General features: G+C 40.6%; 1 protein-coding gene across 1 annotated transcript in view; it reads right to left on the reverse strand.

Annotated features, from left to right (window-relative positions):
* Positions 1-1,105: 1,105 nt before the first annotated feature.
* ALG11 (ALG11 alpha-1,2-mannosyltransferase) overlaps positions 1,106-20,608 on the reverse strand; it is a 21,310-nt gene continuing 1,807 nt past the window's right edge. The window contains exons 2-4 of the mRNA XM_006154223.3: positions 13,542-13,772; positions 5,387-6,315; positions 1,106-1,645 (exon numbers count right to left, since the gene is read on the reverse strand). Coding sequence (XP_006154285.1) covers positions 1,374-1,645; positions 5,387-6,315; positions 13,542-13,772 — 1,432 coding nt within the window. The 3' untranslated portion in view covers positions 1,106-1,373. The remainder of the gene's footprint in view (positions 1,646-5,386; positions 6,316-13,541; positions 13,773-20,608) is intronic.

A 20,608-nucleotide genomic window follows, 5' to 3' on the forward strand; every position in this document is an offset into this window, starting at 1 on the left:
TGAGGACAGATAGTAACATCTCCCAATTCTAGATGTACAGATGAAGAATTTGAGACTCAGTAAGATAAAAGAGCAGCTTCAGTGTCAAAAGGTCAGACATCTGTGAATGCTGAGGCCTGCTACTGTTAGTCCAGTGCTCTGTTCAAATTACTCTCTTACAATGTGTGATGCTGGTAATAGACAACATGTGAATGGTTTTGTATCATCACTGACAGAAGCACTCATCTCAATGTTCTCCTGAATGACTTAAGGCAGACTTCTAGCCTCTAAGATGTGGACCTTTCAAGGGATAATTAGCTGTTAGCACTGTATCAGAAACAGTTTTTACAAATACCCAGATTTGGAAGGACTGCTTGCAGTATATTGGCCTCTATATACCTGCATGCACGCCTAAAGCAGCAACCAGTCTGTCCTGTCCCATTGACTATATGATTTGGGAACATGATTAAAGTACTTAAAGTGTCTTTTCTTTTTTCTTTTAAAGAATTATTTAACTTTATTTATTTAAAATTTGACCGGGGTGTGTGTGTGGGGAGAGAGAGAGAGAGAGAGAGAGAGAGAGAAAGCAAGTTGCCGGGTCTGGCACTCCGATTGTGGCTGGCCATGTGGGAGTCGAGCGCCCTTAACTACCACGCCACCTGCTAGTCCCATGTCTTTTCTTTTAAGAAAATTACTAGGTGAATTCTAAAGGGTCACTTACAATACTGTTTAGAATTTAAATGTAAATTTAAATTTAATGTAAAATTAGAACTTTTCTCTGTTCTAAAAAGGTTGCAATTCTAAAATGCTAATCAATTTTCAGTCATCCATTTTCCTTTCAACATTTCCTGTTTTTCTAAAGGGAAATTTTCCTTTTTTTCTGAGAGAGAAAATTTATTTCCTGTTTTCTAAAGGAAAGTGATTTGACAAATAAAATTAAATATATAATGGATTATGGGGCTGGCAGGTGGCATGGTGGTTAAGGCACTGGACTCCCACAAGGCTGATCATGTTTTGAGTCCTGGACCTGGCAGCTTACTTTTTCCCCTATCTCTCTGGTCAAATTAAAATAATAATAAAAATTAAATAAGTAATTATTTAAAAAATATTGATTGTCAAAATTCAAGATTGTTACTTTTTTCTTCAGATCTGTATTTTCAGAATTTCAGAAGATTAACCTAAAATGTTTACACCTAAGCTATATAGGATTACCTTTCCCATTTAGGTAATTTTGCCATTTTTTATTGAAATAAATACCTTGCCTATATACATAATGCCCAGAACACTGCTTAGGCTGATTTTATTTTAATAGGGAATTAGTTTAGAAAAATATTTACATATGAAGGTATTTAACCATTTTATATGAAATATCTTTAATTTGTACAAATATAACATTATTTAAATAACTCCTCCACAGATGACAGGAATGTCACTTCAAACTCTTGATCAGAGAATCTGCTTACAGATGCACGAGCATTTTTTCGGATTTGGAGTCTCTTTTCTGTAGACATGGAAAGAATATGAGCCATGGTCTCAGCATAGCCTTCTTCACTCTCAGCCAGGAATCCCGTTATATCTCCTTCATGAGGAATGACGATGTCAAGCTTCGGGCCCCCTGAATTGTGTGCAAGGATAATTGTGCCAGCTGCCATACACTCCACAACTCCTGAGAAAGAAGAAAAATCATGCAGTCTTTTACATTTTTGAGTGTGTTCATAAGAATGATTAGAAACTTTCAAAAATGTTAAGTGACTCAGAAATTTAATTAAACGTCTGTAAGTCTATAAATATGCTTATTTAACTTCCATGGTACACAATAAGATAGCTTTAAGCTTTTCAGTTTCAATAATGCTGCTTTTTAAAGTTTATCCCCTAAGTTGCCAAAAGGCACGTGCTCACCAGGGAAAACAGAGAGATGAAGACAGTGAAAGAGCAGCCTTTAATGAGGAAGGTCATGCTTCAATTCCTTCTCCATTTCTCCATCTTGTTGGGATTTTGAGCACATATCCACATATGCCTAAGGAGACTTTCATTTTTCCCCCTTAAATTTTTGTATTATTATTGTTTATACATTCGATTGCTATACATCATTTGACTTACAAAGAGAATTTACCCAAAGTGAAATACACCTCAGACCAGTTAAGAATACATGTTATCATCAACAGGTAATAAACCATTACTGTGTCCCACAAATGCCTCTATTTTTTCCTCTATTTTCCTTCCCTATACCTTTCTCCTCTGCCCAGGGAAACTTTCAAGCAGCTGGACAGGGATTCAAACAGGGCAGCCATGTGGGATCCTACCTTCCTTAGCCCTATGCTATGTGTTGGCTGCTACTACTTCATTCTTTTTTTTTTTTTTGAGAGTTTTTTTTCGCTATAGGGCATGTGCACTCGCCAGACAGAGAGAGACAGAGAGACAGCGAGAAATCACCCTCCCAGGGGGGATGGTCATGCCGCAATTCCTTCTCCTCCATTCTCCTCTCAGGATCTTGGGCACACGCGCCTGGCGTGAGTTTTAAGCCACGGGGTCTGGGACGCGAACCGTGGTCGACTACGTTGGAGTCCAGAGACATAGCTATTACGCCAACTGCTGGTTCCCTGCTACTTCATTCTTAAAATCTTCCTGTTCTCTTCTCCTTCACTGGCTCCTCTTCTCCCGTTCACTTTTCTCTCTCTTTTTCAATTGTTATTTTTCTGATTTTTATATTTCTAACAGTTTCCTTTTTCTTTACTTATGACAAGTGTGTGCACACACACAAACAAGTGGGAACGAGAAAAAGGAGTCAAGCACTCTCCATAGGGCCTGCTCATGTCACAGTCTCTTTCTTCTGGTCCTCCAGCTGGCTGGTTTGAGGGCATGCATGTGGAGCGAGGGCATGCATGCCCAGTGTGTTTCAGGCTGACTAGGCTGGGGATTCAAACCATGGTTACCATGTGGGTTTTTTTTTTTTTTTTGAGAGATTATTTTCTTCAGGGTGCATGTGCTTGCTCAAGAGAGAGACAGGAAGTGAGAAGTCACCCCCAGGGGGGATGGCCACGCTGTGATCCCTTCTCCTTCATTCTCCTCTCGGGATTTGGGTAAGCACGTGGCCCTGGAGAGTTTCAAGCCATCGGGTCTGAGACTCAAACCATGGTCAACTATGTAGGAGTCCAGTGATATAACCATTATGCCATCTGCTGGTCCCAGGATCTTGTTTTTCTTGTCAGCACATTACCTCTGGACCCTGCCCTCTTCTTAACTGTTCCTCTTTTCAGCATTTTGTCCTAAGAATCTCTTCTGGCTCTATACACTCTCCCCAGGCAATCTTTTCCTCATCCAGGGGAGCTCTGACAGCTACTTGGATAAGACGACTCCTCTATCTGTATGTCCAGATCAGGTCCCTCTCCTCTACTTCAGATTAATATAAACTATCTACTGCCACTCTGAACTCTTGGTTACTTGGATGTGCCTGCTGATGCTCCTGTTGTCACCTGTCACAGGGCTGTTCCCTCTGCTGGATACGCCCCTCTTGCCTGGCTAATTATCATTCAGGCCCCAGCTGAGGTATCATATCACTTCCTATTCCCTGCCTCCATAAGCTGCGCTAGGCTCTTCACTGAGGTGCTTTCTCCCCGTCCTGCACTTCTCTAGGATAGCACTTGGCGCACCGCCTGGCACACGTCTGCGTGGCCTGCTGGGACCACCCAAGAGTTGGAAGCCTCTGAAGGGAAGAGTGGCTCCTGTCTCAGTCGTGTTCTTGGCACCCACCCAAGTGCCTAGCCCAGAGAATGCTCAGTATGTATCTGTGGAAGGAAGAACAGGAAATCAGAACCCACGAGGAAGGCTCAGATCAAACTTTGGCTGAATGTGGGCCTAGCCAGGGGAGAGAAAAAAAGCACAGGAGAAATTGTAGCCTTACTATAGGAAAAGTCATTTTGTTTTCCTATTGTTCCCAAATATCAAGCAGTGTGCGTCACAAAGTAGGCATTCGAGAACTATATGTCAACCAAATTAGACACAGAGCAGTTCTTGATTTTATACAGGACGTGTGCTTCATAGGAGGTCAGAACAGAGAAAGCAGTATGTGCTACACAGAACAAACAAAAAAGGCTAAAGGGCAAGGAGATTTAAGTACAACACTTACGATGGGATTTGACAGAAAGAATTGAGGTCATTCAAATAAGGAGTGCAAAATCAATAAAGACTAAAAGAATTACTGTGAGCAGCCCATCTGGAGACAGTGGTTACCAACTTTTGATGCACCACAGAATCACCTGAGCAATTTTATCATAATATTTCCACCTGGACCCCATTGAGAGATTCTGATTAAAAAAAAGATTAGGGTAAGGCCCAGGAGTCTGTACCAGCGTGTATTGATGGATGGGGTTACACAGAGAAGAGAAAATGCAGCAATCAAGAGCAGGGCTGGGGCAAGCAGACTGCATAGTGGTTAACATCGCTGGACTCCCACATGGCAGGCCATGGTTTGAATCCTGGACCTGGTAGCTTGAGACGCCTGCTGGGCAAGATCCTGAGAAGAGAGTGGAAGAGAAGGGATTGTGGCGTGGCCAACCTCCCCCCGCCCACCCCCGTGTGTGTGTGTGTGATTTCCTACTATTCCTTTCATTGTCTCTGTTCTTCTCTCTCTCTCCCAAAAACCTATTTAAAACTACTATTCCTCTCATTGTCTCTGTCCTTCTCTCTCTCTCCCAAAAACCTATTTAAAAAAACAAAACAAAACAAAAATCCCAAGGGTTATCTGGATTAGGATCTGGGCTGTACCATTTTATTGAACTTGAACAACTTCTAAACCCCTCTGCCTGAGTTTCATATTTATATATATTATATTTATAAGTAGGAATAATAATAATACCCACTAAACAGGGCTTTAAACAGGATTAGATAATAATCATAAGAACCTTAACACAATGATCCATACAAAGTAAGTGGTCAATAAATATTAGCTGTTATTATTAACCACTGTCTTACAGGATCTCAAATGAGAAAAATGTACTTGGTGAATTAGGGTTACAACGAGATCAGAACTTGATGCATTCTTTAAGAATATTATCATCTTTGGGACCAGTAGTTGGCGTAATGGCTATTTTGCTGGACTCCCATGCAGTCAATAGATTCCTAGACCTGGTGGCATAAGCTCATGCCGGGAGCGAGTGCATGTGTGCCCAAGATCCCGAGAGGAGAATGGAGAAGGGATTGCAGCATGGTCATCCCCCCTGGGAAGTGATTTCTCATTTTCTGTCTCTCTGTTTCTCTCTGCCTTTCTGGTGAGCACACACACCCTATAGCAAAAACCTCTCCGAAAAAAAAAAAATTAAAAACAAAACAAAAGATTACCATTTTTATGAAAAGAACCTAAGATGCACATCTCATCACACCAAATGAGTTGCTTAAAAGACAAACTCACCAATCCCAAAATGCTCATTCCACATGGTGTGCAGGCCAATTGTTGCTTCAGACAAATAATTTTTTAATTCATCAAATGGAATGTTTATTTTAAATTCCACATCTTCTTGAACTCCTAAGTCTTCAGAAAGCCTTCTCAGTTGATCTACCCGAAGTTCATCATCTTTGTTACGACAGCCTCCAATGAGGACAAGTTTAAGAGAAGGAGGTGACTCAGTCACCTCCTTCAGCAATTTAGCAAAGGCTCTGATCTGCAAAGGATGATTCTTTTCAGGTCTGAACTGACCAATGGAAACCAGTGTATGTCCCGGTGTTACTTTTTTCTCACGTAAAGGAATGTCCAGAAATGTTTGCACATCACAAGGTGGATAGACAATGTGAGTGCAATTCCCCACCTTCCAGAGTGAGAGGATATGGTTCAGTGTCCAAGAAGAATTGACCATGACTACATCACTGCAAGAACCAACAAGGCCGTAAATAAATGCAAATAAATAGTAGTAGACGAGCTTTACTTTGCTGAGAAAAGGATTTCTGGTGATGAAAACTGCATTATTAAATCCAGCATTCTGATTCTTCACTACAGAGAGCATGTCAGTGCTGATAGTAGGATAATGAACGTAGCTTCCAACTCGGCAACCCCCGACATACTTAAACAAAGGAAGTGTGAAAGCATATCCCATTGAGTCGATGTAAACATCAGGAACACACTGCATCAGAGCTTCCCAGCCAAGAAAAATGGATCCTAGACTTTGACCCAGCAGCGTGAAGTGAGGATAGAGTGAATCTTCCACAAGATAGCGTTTCCTTAAGAAAACAAACTGCACTGGGCGAGTTAATTTGATGTTAAATCTTCTGAAAGCACCTTCTAGTATCTGTGGACCACTGACATCAACATCGCCAGTATAAACAACATAAGCTGCTTCAGGATACCTAGAATAGAATATAATGGTTAAGAATGTCGTTTAAGTTAAAATCAAGAAAAAAGTTATAGATAATGACTTTCTCACAACTGTAAAGCTTATTTATTTATATTTTTAATTAATTAATTATTTTTTTTGGAGAGGTTTTTCGCTATAGGGCGCATGTGCTCGTCAGACAGAGACATAGAGACAGAAAGCGAGAAATCACCCCCCGGGGTGATGGTCACGCTGCAATCCCTTCTTCTCCATTCTCCTCTCAGGATCTTGGGCACGCACGCACACGTGCCTGGCGTGAGTTTTAAGTCACTGGGTTTGGGACGCAAACCGTGGTCGACTACGTGGGAGTCCAGAGACATAGTCATTACGCTAACTGCTGGTTCCCTGTAAAGCTTATTTTTATACTAAAAATAATTCCTACTATTTTTTAGTCATAGCGCTTTGACTATTTTTTTTTTTTTCTTTTGGAGAAGTTTTTGCTCTAGGGTGCGTGCACTCGCGAGAAAGACGGAGAAAGACAGAGAGACAGAAAGCGAGAAATCACCCCTGGGGGGATGGCCACAGCGACAATCCCTTCTCCTCCATTTTCTTCCCGGGATCTTGGGCACACACGCACACGTGCCCGGCATGAGTTTAAGCCACCGGGTCTGGGACTCAAATCGCGGTTGACTATATGGGAGTCCAGAGACATAGCCATTAAGCTAACTGCTGGTCCTGCTCTTTGACTACTGACACTATTGCCCTCTGACTGAAATGTTAACCAATCATGTGAGGATGCCTCCACGTGAATGTCAGTGTTCCTCAAATTCGTTTGTTGAAACTTGATTTCCAATGTGATGGTGTTAAGAGGTCTCTGGCCAGAAGGCAGCATGGTGGTTAAGGTGCTCGATTCCCACATAGGAGACTGTGGGTTGAGTCCCAGACTCAGTGGCTTGAAAATCATGCCAGGTGTGTGTGCATATGTGCCCAAAATCCCAAGAGAAGAATGGAGGAGAAGGGATTGCTGTGTAGCCACTGCCCTGAGGGGTGATTTCTTACTTTCCCTTTCTCTGACTCTCTGCTGGGAGCCCATGCACCCTATGGCAAAGACCTAAAAAAAAAGGTGGGGGGAGGGGTGCCTCTTAATGAGATTAATTGGATTAGCATCTTTTAAAAAAAATTTATTTAGCTTTATTTATTTTCATTTGACCAGAGAGGGACAGAGTGAGTGAGAGCGATAGCAGTTGGGGCGGGGTGGGGGGTGGAAAGCGAGGAAGTAAGCTGCCAGGTCCAGCCTCAAACTGCAGTTAGCCATGTGGGAGTCTAAAGCCCTCAACCACCACGCCACCTGCCGGCCCCGGATTAGTGTCTTTATAAAAGAGGCTCAAGGGAGCTTGAAGAAGAAATCTCTCTTGGACTTCTCAGCCTTTATAACTGTGGGCAATAAACTTCTGTTGTTTATGAAGTACTCTTTCTAAGGTTTTTTTCTTTTTTTTTTTTTAATATAGCTTGATCTGATACTGTATCTTCTGGTTCATTGCTATTTTTTTTCTTTTTCTTAAGAGGTTTTTGGCTTAGGACAAATGTTCTCATGGGTGCTGGGGTGGGCAGAGACAGTGAGAAATTCACCCCCAGGGGGATAGCTACACTGCAATCCCTTCTCCTCCATTCTCTTCCTGGAATCTTGGGCGTGCATGACTATGGGGTCAGCGCGATTTTCAACCCACTAGGTTTGGGACTGCGATCGGCCATGTGAGAGACCAGCAACGTAACTGCTATGCTATCTGCTGGCTCTAGTTCTTTGCTATTTCTTCCACGAAGAGTTTCAGACAGGGAAGACATCAGTAAAAACTGTTGATTTATGATTGAGATATTTTCTTTTTAAGGAATACTAAAAAATTTTGACAACTTTTTCAGTATAAAAACTATGATGAAATATTAATAAAATATGCATAAACAAAAATTAAAATTCACTAGAGGTGTCTTTACATAGGATCCTAATATTAAAGCGTTATTCTGGTTTTATCTGAGAAATACCAAAAGGCTTCAAAAGCTAGTTCTTATGCCTGTGTTACAAGTACATATAATTAAATTATAGTGGAAATATGTATTTATGACTTTAATTGTTTTGGCCACCCTCTGCCCACATTTTTAATTATTCTTCCAGTTATAATGTATTAAAGTTGGAAAAGTATGGAAGCACTGCATAAAGCTTTTTTGGTAATACTAAATGTTATAGTTAAACAGCAAAAAATAATAAATTCAAAATATTTCTTAAGCATCTAATATGAGGTGCAAGATTCTGGGGATACATGGATGAGAGGCTTTATCTTCAAGAATCACAGTCCAGTGGATAAAAGACATAAAAACAAATAAGAAGGGACCAGCAGATGGTGTGGTGGTTAAGGTGCTGGACACTCTCACGTGACCAACCACAGTTCGAGTCCCAGACCTGGTGGTGATGGCTTGCCTTTTCACTCTGTGTGTGTTCAAAATAAAAATAAATAAATAAATAAATTAATTAAATTAAAAATAAATTATTCTTAAAAAATAACTACAAAATTGAGTGGCTTGTATTAATAAAAATAGGCACAGGATGCTATAAAGCCTAAAAGATGAGCACCTAACTGTTCCTCCCTAGCCTCCGTCCCTCCTCACTATTCTTTATTTAGAAGCCACAATGATCCTTTTAAAATATAAAGCGGTTGCTATCTCTGGTGGCTTAAAGATAGCCACGAATTTTTTTGGATGCTTTTCCCATTGAGGAGCAGGATCTCTATCCTTTCCCCTGAAATAACAGTGGGCTCTGGGTCTGCTCTGACCAATGGAATATGGCAAAAGTGACACTGCCAGCTTCTGGCCTGAGTCTCTAAGACTGTTGGCTCTTATTTCATTTCTCTTGGAGTGCCCACCCTAGGGGAAAAGTCAGTAGTCCTGTGTGGGGCCAAGTATCGAGGTGGCCATGTGGTATGCAAGCTCCTGCTAGTCACATGGAGAGGCTGCACGGTGACAGAGATGCCTCACAGCCCCCAACGTTCCATACATCTTAGCCAAGGACCCAGATATGTGAGGAAACCTTCAGATGCCTCCAGCTGACATCTGACTATAACAGTATGAAGGATTCCAAACTGGGCATGTTAACCCCCAAACTATGAGAAATAAAACTTTTTAGAGATCTTTTTGCTATAGAGCACATGCACTTGCCAGAGAGAAAGAAAGCGAGAAATTGCCCAAGGGGGATGACCACACTACAATCCCTTCTTTCTTCTCTCAGGACTTTGTGCACACACGCGCATGCACCCTGCACCCAGAGTGAGTTTCAAGCCATTGGGTCTGGGACTCGAACTTTGGTCAACTATGTGGGAGTCCAGTGACATAACCATTACACCATGTGCTGGTTCCCAAACTTTATTTTAAGTCATTAAATTTGAGGGTGATTTGTTATATAGCAATAAATAATAAGAATATCATCTCTGCTTATAATCCTCATATGTGTTAGTATAATAGGAAATAACAAATTTTTTTTTTTTGGAGAGGTTTTCGCTATAGGGTGTGTGTGCTCACCAGACAGACAGAGATAGCAAGTGAGACAGAAAGCGAGAAATTATCCCCCAGGGGGGATGGTCATGCCGCAATCCCTTCTCCTCCATTCTCCTCTTGGGATCTTGGGAACGCAAGCACATGTGCCTGGCGTGAGTTTTAAGCCATCAGTTCCGGAACGCAAACCGCAGTCGACTACGTGGGAGTCCAGCGACATAGCCATTATGCTAACTGCTGGTTCCCAGGAAAAAACTATTTTTTTTTTTGAGAGGTTTTCGCTATAGGGCGCGTGCGCTCGCCAGACAGACAGACAGAGACAGAGAGACAGAAAGCGAGAAATCACCTCCCAGAGGGGATGGTAACGCCGCAATCCCTTCTCCTCCATTCTCCTCTTGGGATCTTGGGCACGTACACATACACGCCCGGCGTGAGTTTTAAGCCACGGGGTCCGGGATGCGAACCGCGGTTGACTACGTGGGAATCCAGCGACATAGCCATTACGCTAACTGCTGGTTCCCAGAAAAAACTACTTTTAACCCTGTTTTTTGCTTTACTTTATTCTTATATTTTAAAGGTTAACTGGTTCTTATAGCTTTGTAATGAATGTAATCTGTAATGATGTAACAAATAAGGTCATAAATAAACCTGTTTGCTTAGAAGAGGAATCATAAGTCACTTGCTACGGGTAAAGGCCACAAAAATGCAACTGGGACTGGAATCCTAGACAAAAGATCTTAACAGGGAGGAATGTTTACTCAAAGGACACAATTTAACAGGTTAAATTGGGTTAACTGTAATAATGTTTCCATTTACCAACATGTTTATATTGTTTTGTTACATAATATGGCTTAAAGAAATACATTGTAGCTTCTCTTAATCTATCAATTTACACCACAAGTCTAAGTTAACAGACTCTACCTTGCCTAAGAACAGAAACAGGGTCATAAATGTTACGCAAAAGGAAAAGGTGTACAAGGCAACTTTGGGAAAATCACGAGAGGAAGAGCAACACTAAACACGCTAAATTTACATTGTAGATAACGATGCATAAATAAGTTTAACAGAACATAACATGCTAGAAATTTCTGTTCTGAGAATTGGCTGCTGGCTTATTAGTTCTCTGCCACTTTCTGTGACTGAACACAGCTAAATGAACTCCATTTCTCCATCTCTGCTTTGCCTCTTGGCTAACGAATTTTTTTTTTTGGAGAGGTTTTTGCTATAGGGCGCATATGCTCACCAGGAAAGACAGACAGAGAGAGAGAGAGACAGAAAGTGAGAAATCACCTCCCAGGGGAGATGGCCATACCACAATCCCTTCTCCTCCATTCTCCTCTCGGGATCTTGGGCACGCACACACACGCGCCTGGTGTGAGTTTAAGCCACTGGGCCCAGAACTCGAACCACGGTTGACTACATGGGATTCCAGCAACACAGTCATTATGCTAACTGCTGGTCCCTTGGCTAGTGAATCTTAGCCAGCAACATTAGGTTCAAGTAAAGTACTCAAGGAGCCACCTTTCACACAAGAAGGTAGTTTTATTCAGGCCAGCAGCTGGCAGGGTCTGAGTTAGATAAACCTTTAGCCCACCATACTAAGATGATGTGATGTCTTTATGGATGTGGGGTGGAGGGTAGGGTTTTGAGAATAGATGGCAGTTTGATTAGGGTACTTGCCATTGTGAATTTAATGGTCCATCTGTGGATGGAGGCTGAAATATTTTTATGGTTTTGTTTTTCAGTATCAGGGATCTGGCCAAAGGCAGTTGTAATTGCCTTATTTTCTGATGGAAAATTTCCTAAAGGCCAGTTCAGGGGTCTACCTAACAATATGGTTTTCCAAGCACTTAGAATAATCTAAACTCATTACTCTGCTCATTCAAAACTGATGTGGGCCCTGCCTCCCTCTGTAACTGCTCCTTTTTATCTCTTTTCTCATCAGGGTATAACCAAACTGGCATTCCTTTCTTTGAACTTATCAAGCTCCAACCAGTCTCAGGGGGCTTGCAATGGTTGTTCCTTATACTTTTAATTCTCATTTTTTATTCTTCACTGTCTTTTCAAAAGGCAGGCAGGTTAGCAAGTGGTTTGACTGTAGTGCCTCAGTTTCCTCCTCTGTCTAATGAGGATAACTGTAATCTCATAAGGCTGTTATGAGGATTGAATGATGATAACATGTAAAGAGCTTAAAACGATGCTTGGCATTACTCCATGAATGCAGCGATTTTCACCATTCAGATTTAAGTATTATCTTCTCAGAGATTTTCCCTGATCATGCAATCTAAAGTATTAAGTCACTCTTACACTATCCTGTTTTAAATAGCATTATAATTTTTCTTCTTTGCTTATTATCTTGTCTCTCTCAACTAAAATCTAAGGTCCAGGAGAGAAAGACCTGATCTGCCTTATTTACCATGTAACTTGTTGAACACCTACGACAGTCCCTGATACATAGCAGGTCTCCGATAAGTACTGCTAGACCAAATGAAAAGTGCACTGTAGTGTATGCTGAGTCCCAGGAAAGACAGCAATACTGAGGAGAAAAGGTTATACTAGAAAATAAGGAACACTGGCTGGCAGGTGGCATGGTAATTAAAGTGGCTGGACTCCCATGTGGCTGACTGTGGTTTGAGTCCCAGACCTGGTAGCTTGCTTTCTCACTTTCCCTTTTTCTCTGTCTCTCTCTAGTCAACTTTAAGAAATAAGATAAAATAATGACAATAAATAAAATTAAAAAAATTAATTCTTAAAAAAAAAAAAAACAAAAAAAGAGCAAAAAAAGAACACTGCTTGGAAGGGTAAGGAAACTACAGAGAACATGATGTGTTCAGGTTCAGGGAGCTTTTCCCAGTTAGTGTGTTGGAGCAAAGTACATGTGAGAGTTTGGGGATGAATGGAAAATAAATTGTGGCAAGAAAAAGATGAAAAAATATCCTGTGTCATATGCCATAGTAATTATTTGGATTTTTTTTTTCCTTGTAGGTACCTTAGGAATAATAGAGGTCACTAAGAATTACATGTACAGTTATCATGAAACTTTACCCTTGCCCTCAGGATTTCTATTGGGTCACTGGAAAAGTATCACACATTTTTTGCATAGAAAAACATAGTAAAATATGTCATGACTTTTCCGATGTCCAATAGAATCAAATAGATGCTTTCTCAAATAGAGATCATTCTTGTGTGCCCAATGATGAAAAGTTCTTAGGTTTAGCTCCCAATACTTCGTATATTCTTTATTATTTAATCTTTTCTCTATATACCTCTCAAGTGAATAGTTATCTCTATTAAATGATGCTATAAAAGGGCAGATACTTTCCTTGTTCATTTATCTATCACAGCAATAAGGGGCTGACAGGTGGCATGGTGGTTAAGAGCGCTAGACTCCCACACGGCCAACTGCAGTTTCAAGTCTTGGACCCGGTGACCTGCTTTCTCACTTTCTCTCTCCTCTCTTTCTCTGTCCGTCTGTCCCTCTCTGGTCAAGTTAAAAATAAATAAGTAAATAAATAAAGTTCAATAAAATAATTCTTAAAATAAAAGAATTCAGTAGGGTCTTTTAAGCAGGTGGGTATGTGAAAGAAAAATATTTTATTGAAATTCAGTTAAAAAAGGAATCACTGGCTATAAATAAAGTATTAGAGAAAGATGAATTTCTGGGTGATGTTTTTTTGAAATGGTAACAGTATAGCAAATTAGCTAAGAAACACGCATACCTACTTTTTCTGTAGGGCCCTTAGGGCGCACCATAAAACTCTTTCTCCTCCGCCACCAGCATTGCAGTATGGATGAAAAAATGCAATCACCATTTGACTTTTCCCATTTTTGCTAGCTGACAGTGACATTTTTTTCCTTTGTAGCAGCAGTCTGATTCCCCAAAGGACGATGACTAAGCATGCACATAAAGTTCCACATACAATTAGCCCAGGGAAGAATAATGAATAAAAAAGCCTGAAATAAAAGAGGAAAAATAGAAATCAATATAATGACCATAAAAAAATTACAATTTATATTTACTTTTACATATTTACTTTAGAGGTTAGTAGCCAAGGAAAAACATTTATTTATTTATTTTTCTAGAGAGGTTTTTGCTATAGGGTGTGTGCAATTGCCAGAAAGACAGACAGACAGAGAGACAGAAGTGAGAAATCACCCCCGGGGCGCTGGCCACGCTGCTGTCCCTTCTCCTCCATTCTCCTCTTGGGATCTTGGGTATGCACACACATGTGCCCAGCATGAGTTTAAGCCACTGGGTCCGGGACTCGAACTGCAGTTGACTACATGGGAGCCCAGCGACATAGCCATTATGCCAACTGCTGGTCCCAGGAAAAACAGTTTTAGTTTGCAAGTCTACAAACACCTCAATTACTTAAATTCTTTTTTTTTCTAATTATGAAAATTCTAATGCTATCAAACAGTCAATGTTGAAAGTGTAAGTTCCCTTTAATTCTTTTTTTTTCCCAGAGATATTTTTTTCTATAGGAAGCATGCACTTGCCAGAGAGACAGAGACAGAGAGACAGAAAGTGAGAAATCACCCCCCATTGGAGATGGCCACATTACATTTCCTTTTTCTCCAGTATCTTCTCAGGATTCTCTTCTCAGGATTTCTTGCTTTCTGTCTCTGTCTCTCGGGCAAGCACACACACCCTATAGCAAAAATCTCTTAAAAAAACCCCAAACTATTAAGTTCTACATGTTAATAAACTCATGTACAAACTGTCAAAAGGTTCTCTATTATTGTAAGAGTGACCAAAGCTCTGCAAAACCATAGATGCAGGTTTTTGTCACTGTATCTTCACTGCCTAGCATAATGCCCAGTATAGAGAAAACATCCAAGGTATGTCTGACTCAATGCAAAACTTTATTACCTCTTCAGATGTTTCTTAAATTATATGCTAAAATAATTTTTCAAGGTATGTTTCTAAGGTTGGGCAATATACCTAACAATAATTTTTATATCCTGCCTACCCTTTATAAAGGATTTGAGGCGCTTATAAGATATAAATAAATACTAAAACTTAAAAAAAGTCAGGACTGGGGCTGGCAGGTGGCGTGGTGGTTAAGGTGCTGGACTCCCACATGGTCGACCATAGTTCAAGTCCTGGACCTGGTGGCTTCTTTTCTCACTCTTCTCCCCTGACCCCTTCTGTCTCTCTCGCTCTGGTCAAATTAAAATAATAATAATAACAAAATAATTAAAATAAATAATTATTAAAGAAAAAATGGTCAGAACCAGGGAAAATAAAGAGTTAAATGTGGTGTGTATGTTGGGAGAGGAGGCTGACGAGGGATACAGATACACAGGCTGTAAAAATGTACATATTGTGAACAGCAGATACTACTGATAATTAGTTCTGAAATAAATTTCTCAGGTGGGATTTGCTAGTATAAACAAATCTATTACTTGCAGAGGTATTTGATGTGTTAAAATGATTTTGGCTCAGGACACATTTATACTCTTAAAAATTACTTGGGGACCAGCAGTTGGCGTGGTGGTTAAGGCACTGGACACTCCCACATGGCCAACTGTGGTTTGAGTCCTGGATCTGGCGGCTTGCTTTCCCACTTTCCCTCTGCTCTCTCTCTCTCTCTCTCTGTCTGTCTGTCTCTGGTCAAATTAAAATGAATAAAATTGAATAAATAATTCTTTAAAAAAATGACTGAGGATGCAATACACTATTGCTTACATCAGCATTTCTCAACCTCAACACTGCTGATGTTACAGGCCAGATAATGTTTTACTGAGAGGGTCTGACCTGTGCATTTTAGAATGTTTAGCAACATCTCTGGCCTTGGCTTATTAGTGAGCACTCTCCTGATGTTGACACTAAAATATCTCCAGAAATTGCCAAATGTCCCGTGAAGGGCAAAATCACCCCTGGTTGAGAATCACTGGTTTACACTGGTTATGTCTACAAATATTTAGCATATTAGAAGTGAAAACAGGAATCAATAAAAACGAGTTCACTTAAAAGTAACAATTGATGACATATACCAGGCTTTTTTACTAGAAATAAGAAATTTAATAAAAAGGGTGTTGATGTTTTACATTTTTGCTAAACTCTTTAATATTAATCCTGATAGTGGCTTCTCCTTTCTGCTTCTGCACGTGATCTGCTGTGATACACTGTTTTGGGTGAAGTGTATGAAGAAAACTTGGGCTCATTTAGATGTGTAATAAGAAAAAGGAGGTATATATTTTAACAATTTATTTTATCTAAAGGTTGAGCACCCTAAATTCAAATGCTACAAAATCTATAACTTCTTAAAAACTTTATTTCCTCAGGATGGAGAGATAGAGAGGCATCCCCCAACAGTCCCCACACCGTGATCCATCCCAACATTCAGCCAGCCCTAGATCATGGGCACACATGCACTTAGTATGTTTAGAGAGGTCTTGAAACTTTCCCACATGGGTCAGCACTGCAGTGTTGTGTTACCATTGTGCCACCATGTGGCCCCTCAAATCTGTAACTTTTTTAGTACCAACATGAAAATTCCACACCTGGACCAGCCTTGTAACCTTTTGGTTAAGGGAGGTAGATTCCGCATAGCTGGTTGCAGTTTATGTCTTGCCTCAGAAACATGAAAAATATGCCAGGCATGTACGCATGCATGGCCAAAATCCTGAAAGAAAGAAGTGGAGGAGAATGTGACTGAGCCCCACCAGTAGTGCTTTCCTGCTTCCTTTGGCGGGCAACTAAAAACACACAAACAACAAAACAACTTCCGCACCTGAGCATCTGACCTCACAGGTTGTAGACAAAATCCTGCCACATGGCCAGCAGGTGGTATGGTGCTTAAGGCTGCTGTACTTTATATGGCTGATGTTACATGGTTTGAGTCCCGGACCAAATGGTTCAGAAAACAGGAAGGGTGTGTGTGTGTCAAAAATCTTGAAAGGAGAATGGAGGCAATGGGACTGATGTGTGGTCACTCCCCCACCCCACCCTGAGGGGTGGGGTTATTTCTTATTTCTTATTTCCCCTTTCTCTGTCTCTCTCTAGCACATGTCCTGGACCAAAAATGCTAAACCAAACCAAAAAATTCTGCACACGAAAACATTGTATAAAATGAACTTCAGGCTAAGTGTATAAAGTATATATTATGGGAACAACAGATGGCATAATGGTTATGTCACTGGACTCACATATAGTCAACTGTGGTTCAAGTCCCAGATCCGGTGGCTTAAAACTTATGTTAAGTGTATGTGCGTGTGTGCCCAAGATCCCAGAAGAATGGAAAAAGGATTGTGGCGTGGCCATCCCCCATGGGGGGTGATTTCTTGCCTTCTGTCTCTGTCTCTCTTGTGAGCGCACAAGTCCAATAGCAAAAATCTCTCTATTAAAATAAAAGTGTTATTAGATACAAATAAAATTTGCTAGACTTAGGTCCCATATCCAAGTTATGTAATTATGTATATGCAAATTTCCCAAATTCCAAAAAAATCTGAAATACTTCTGGTCTCAAGTACTTTCGATAAGGGTAGATACTTAACCTGTATTTAATTTTTTTATATGTATTTTTTTAAATATTATATCAAATCAGACAAATGGTAGTTCCTCCTCCCCCTTTTAATTTTTGCTATAGGGTGTGTGAGCTGGCTGGAGACAGAGACGGACAGAAAGAGAGGGAAAGTGAGAAAGCACCCTCTGGGGGGATGGCCATGCCACAGTCCTTTCTCCTCCATTTTCTCTTGGGACTTTGGGAACGCATGCATATGCTCCTGGTGTGTTTTTCAAGCTGCTGATCAGGGATTCAAAGACACAGTGGGCCATGCAGGATCCAGCTGCTAAAATCTCCATGCTACCTGCTGACAACTAAGAGTGGTAAGATCTTAATGGTCAATTACAATATAGACATAGAATCTGAAACCCTATTACTGACAAGTAACTGAAACTCTGTTAACTAAAATCTATTGGTCTATCTTGCTCTTTGAGTAGATCTTTTACCTACCTGTAATTTTGTAACATGACTTGATAGTCTGTCAGTAATTCTTTCAAATAAAAATGGCCTCCCATAAAAAAAGTCTCTTTTAGCTTGCAACTTAGACAATCAAATAAAAACTTTCCTTAAAACATCTGTTATAGGGTGGGGCCAGCAGTTAGCGTAATGGCTATGTCACTGGACTCCCATGTAGTTGACCATGGTTTGAGTCCTGGACCCGGTAGCTTAAAACTCATGCTGGGCACGTGTGCATGTGTGCCCAAGATCCCGAGAGAATGGAGGAGAAGAGATTGAGGTGTGGCCATCCTCCCTGGGGGGTGATTTCTCGCTGTCTCTCTGTCTGTCTGGCGAGTGCACGTGCCCTATAGCAAAAACCTCTCCAAAAAAAAAAAAAATCTGTTATAGTATAGGAAATTGCTTTATGTATACTCCCCATTTTGTTATCAGAATATTTAAAAGATAGGTATTAAAATAATATTACTGTACCATAAAGGCTATTCTAAGTGAAACTGGCTTTAGTAAGTACACCGTGTCAAAAACCACGACGACTGCTAATGTACTTTGACATCATTGCCTTGATTCATGCTAAGACAGTTTTATCAACCATTACTTTTTTACCACCATTGTAAATATCAACATAGTGAAAAAAGCAAATATTATTTAATATTATAAAAACAGTTTGGGCCTGCTGGACTCACTGAAAGGGTCTTGGGGTCCTGCATGGGTCCATGGATTATGGTTTGACAACCTATGCCTTAAAAGATGAAGAATTTGACAAAAGTGGTAAAATTTGTCATTTATTTAATTTGAAATAAATGAGTGGATGAAAGCAACAGTTTGGTTTGACAGGACAAGCTTTTAAAAGTGTTTCATTTAGGCTGAGACACTTTGGCATAGGTGGTAGCTTTCTGGTCTATTGTGCTGGAAGTCACATGGCTGTCACAGGTTCAGATCCTGAGTCAGCCAGAAGCATGTGAGGTGCACCCTGGCCTAAGAGCCTGACTAGCTAGAGGGATAGGGAAAGGAGACTGAGGAGTGACAAGACCCTGCCAGGGGAGAATCTGTCTCTGTCTCTGCCTTGAAAGAAAAAAAATAGCTTTATTCAAATGTAGACTCTAAAGACTTTTATGGGAACCAGCAGTTAGCGTAATGGCTATGTCGCTGGACTCCCACGTAGTCGACCACGGTTTGTGTCCCGGACCCGGTGGCTTAAAACTCACGCCGGGCGCGTGTGCGTGCGTGCCCAAGATCCCGAGAGGAGAATGGAGGAGAAGGGATTGCGGCGTGACCATCCCCCCTGGGGGGTGATTTCTCGCTTTCTGTTTCTATGTCTCTCTCTGTCTGTCTGGCGAGCGCACGCGCCCTACAGTGAAAATCTCTCCAAAAAAAAAAAAAAAAAGACTTTTATGATCATTTCTTCAAATGATTTAGATGGGCAAATATATGTAATAGGCTTTTCAAATTAAACTCCTTAAAAATAAGGGGAAAAAACACATTAACGAGTAAAGTTAAACTAGTCCTTTGAGTATGGTTAGTTTCAAAGATACAGGTTCTATAAATTTATTAACACACTACATTAACTGCACATCAGAATTACCCATTTTAGAATTCATTTAAATATAAATTAAATATGTCCCATCAAATAATGTTTACCCATACTTAAAAGCAAAGCTTTAAAAGGATAACTGTCATCAATAGTGAGACATTTATTTGAAATTTATTTAATCATTATTATATAAATATGGGGTGAGGGATACTCCATATGGCAGAGAACATGAAGGCTCTGGAGATGACTTCACTTTCTAATCCAGAATATTTTAAATAATCATTATAGAATTTCGTAAGAAATTCTCTAAATGAAGAACAAATACCTAACTGTTGGTATATATATATACACACACACACACACATACATACACACACATATATACAGGAAGATATAATTTTAATTATAAATGTTCAACTTGGACAAAAATATGTAGGTATTAAAAAAAGCTAGGTAGGAGGACCAGCAGATGGCGTAATGGTTACATTGCTGGACTCCCGTGTAGTCGACCAGGGTACGAGTCTCCGACCCAGAGGCTTAAAACTCACGCCAAGCATGTGTGTGTATGTGCCCAAAATCCCAAAATAAGAATGGAGGAGAAGGGATAGAAATGTGGCCATCCCCCTATGGGGTGATTTCTCGTATTCTGCCCCTCCGGTGAGCACATGTGCCCTATAGCAAAAATCTCTCTCTCTCAAAAAAAAAAAAAAAAAGGAAAATGAGGTAGGTAGTGTATACTAAGTCCTCTGTTTTAATGGTGTATGGCAAGGCATTCAATGAGGCCAGGGTGTGGCACACTGGTGGCTCAAGTGAGCCACATGGGAAGGACTTGGGTTTGGACTGGGACTGTCCTGAGCATGGTCTCTGGATGGAGGCTCATTGAAACTAGAGGTGGAATGCTTTATCAGGAGGGGTGCTTATTTCTCTCTCATGGAAGAAGGGAATAGATGAAATTTTAAACAATTAAAATACAATAGTACTGGGGTCTTTAGGTGGTTAAAGTGTGGACTCTCACATGGCGGACCATAGTTTGAGTCCTGGACCTGGCAGCTTACTGTCTGTCTCTGTCTTTGTCTCTCTCTGGTGAGTGTAAGTGCCCTATAGCAAATTAAAAAAAAAAAAAAATCAATAAAATTAAATAATTTAGGGAACCAGCAGTTAGTGTAATGGCTGTGTCGTTGGACTCCCATGTAGTCGACTGCAGTTCACGTCCTGGACCCGGTGGCTTAAAACTCACGCCGGGCGCGTGTGCGTGCGTGCCCAAGATCCCGAGAGGAGAATGGAGGAGAAGG

This window comes from Tupaia chinensis, unplaced genomic scaffold (genome assembly GCF_000334495.1).
Source record: "Tupaia chinensis unplaced genomic scaffold, TupChi_1.0 Scaffold000402_1, whole genome shotgun sequence".
NCBI classification, from domain to species: domain Eukaryota; kingdom Metazoa; phylum Chordata; class Mammalia; order Scandentia; family Tupaiidae; genus Tupaia; species Tupaia belangeri.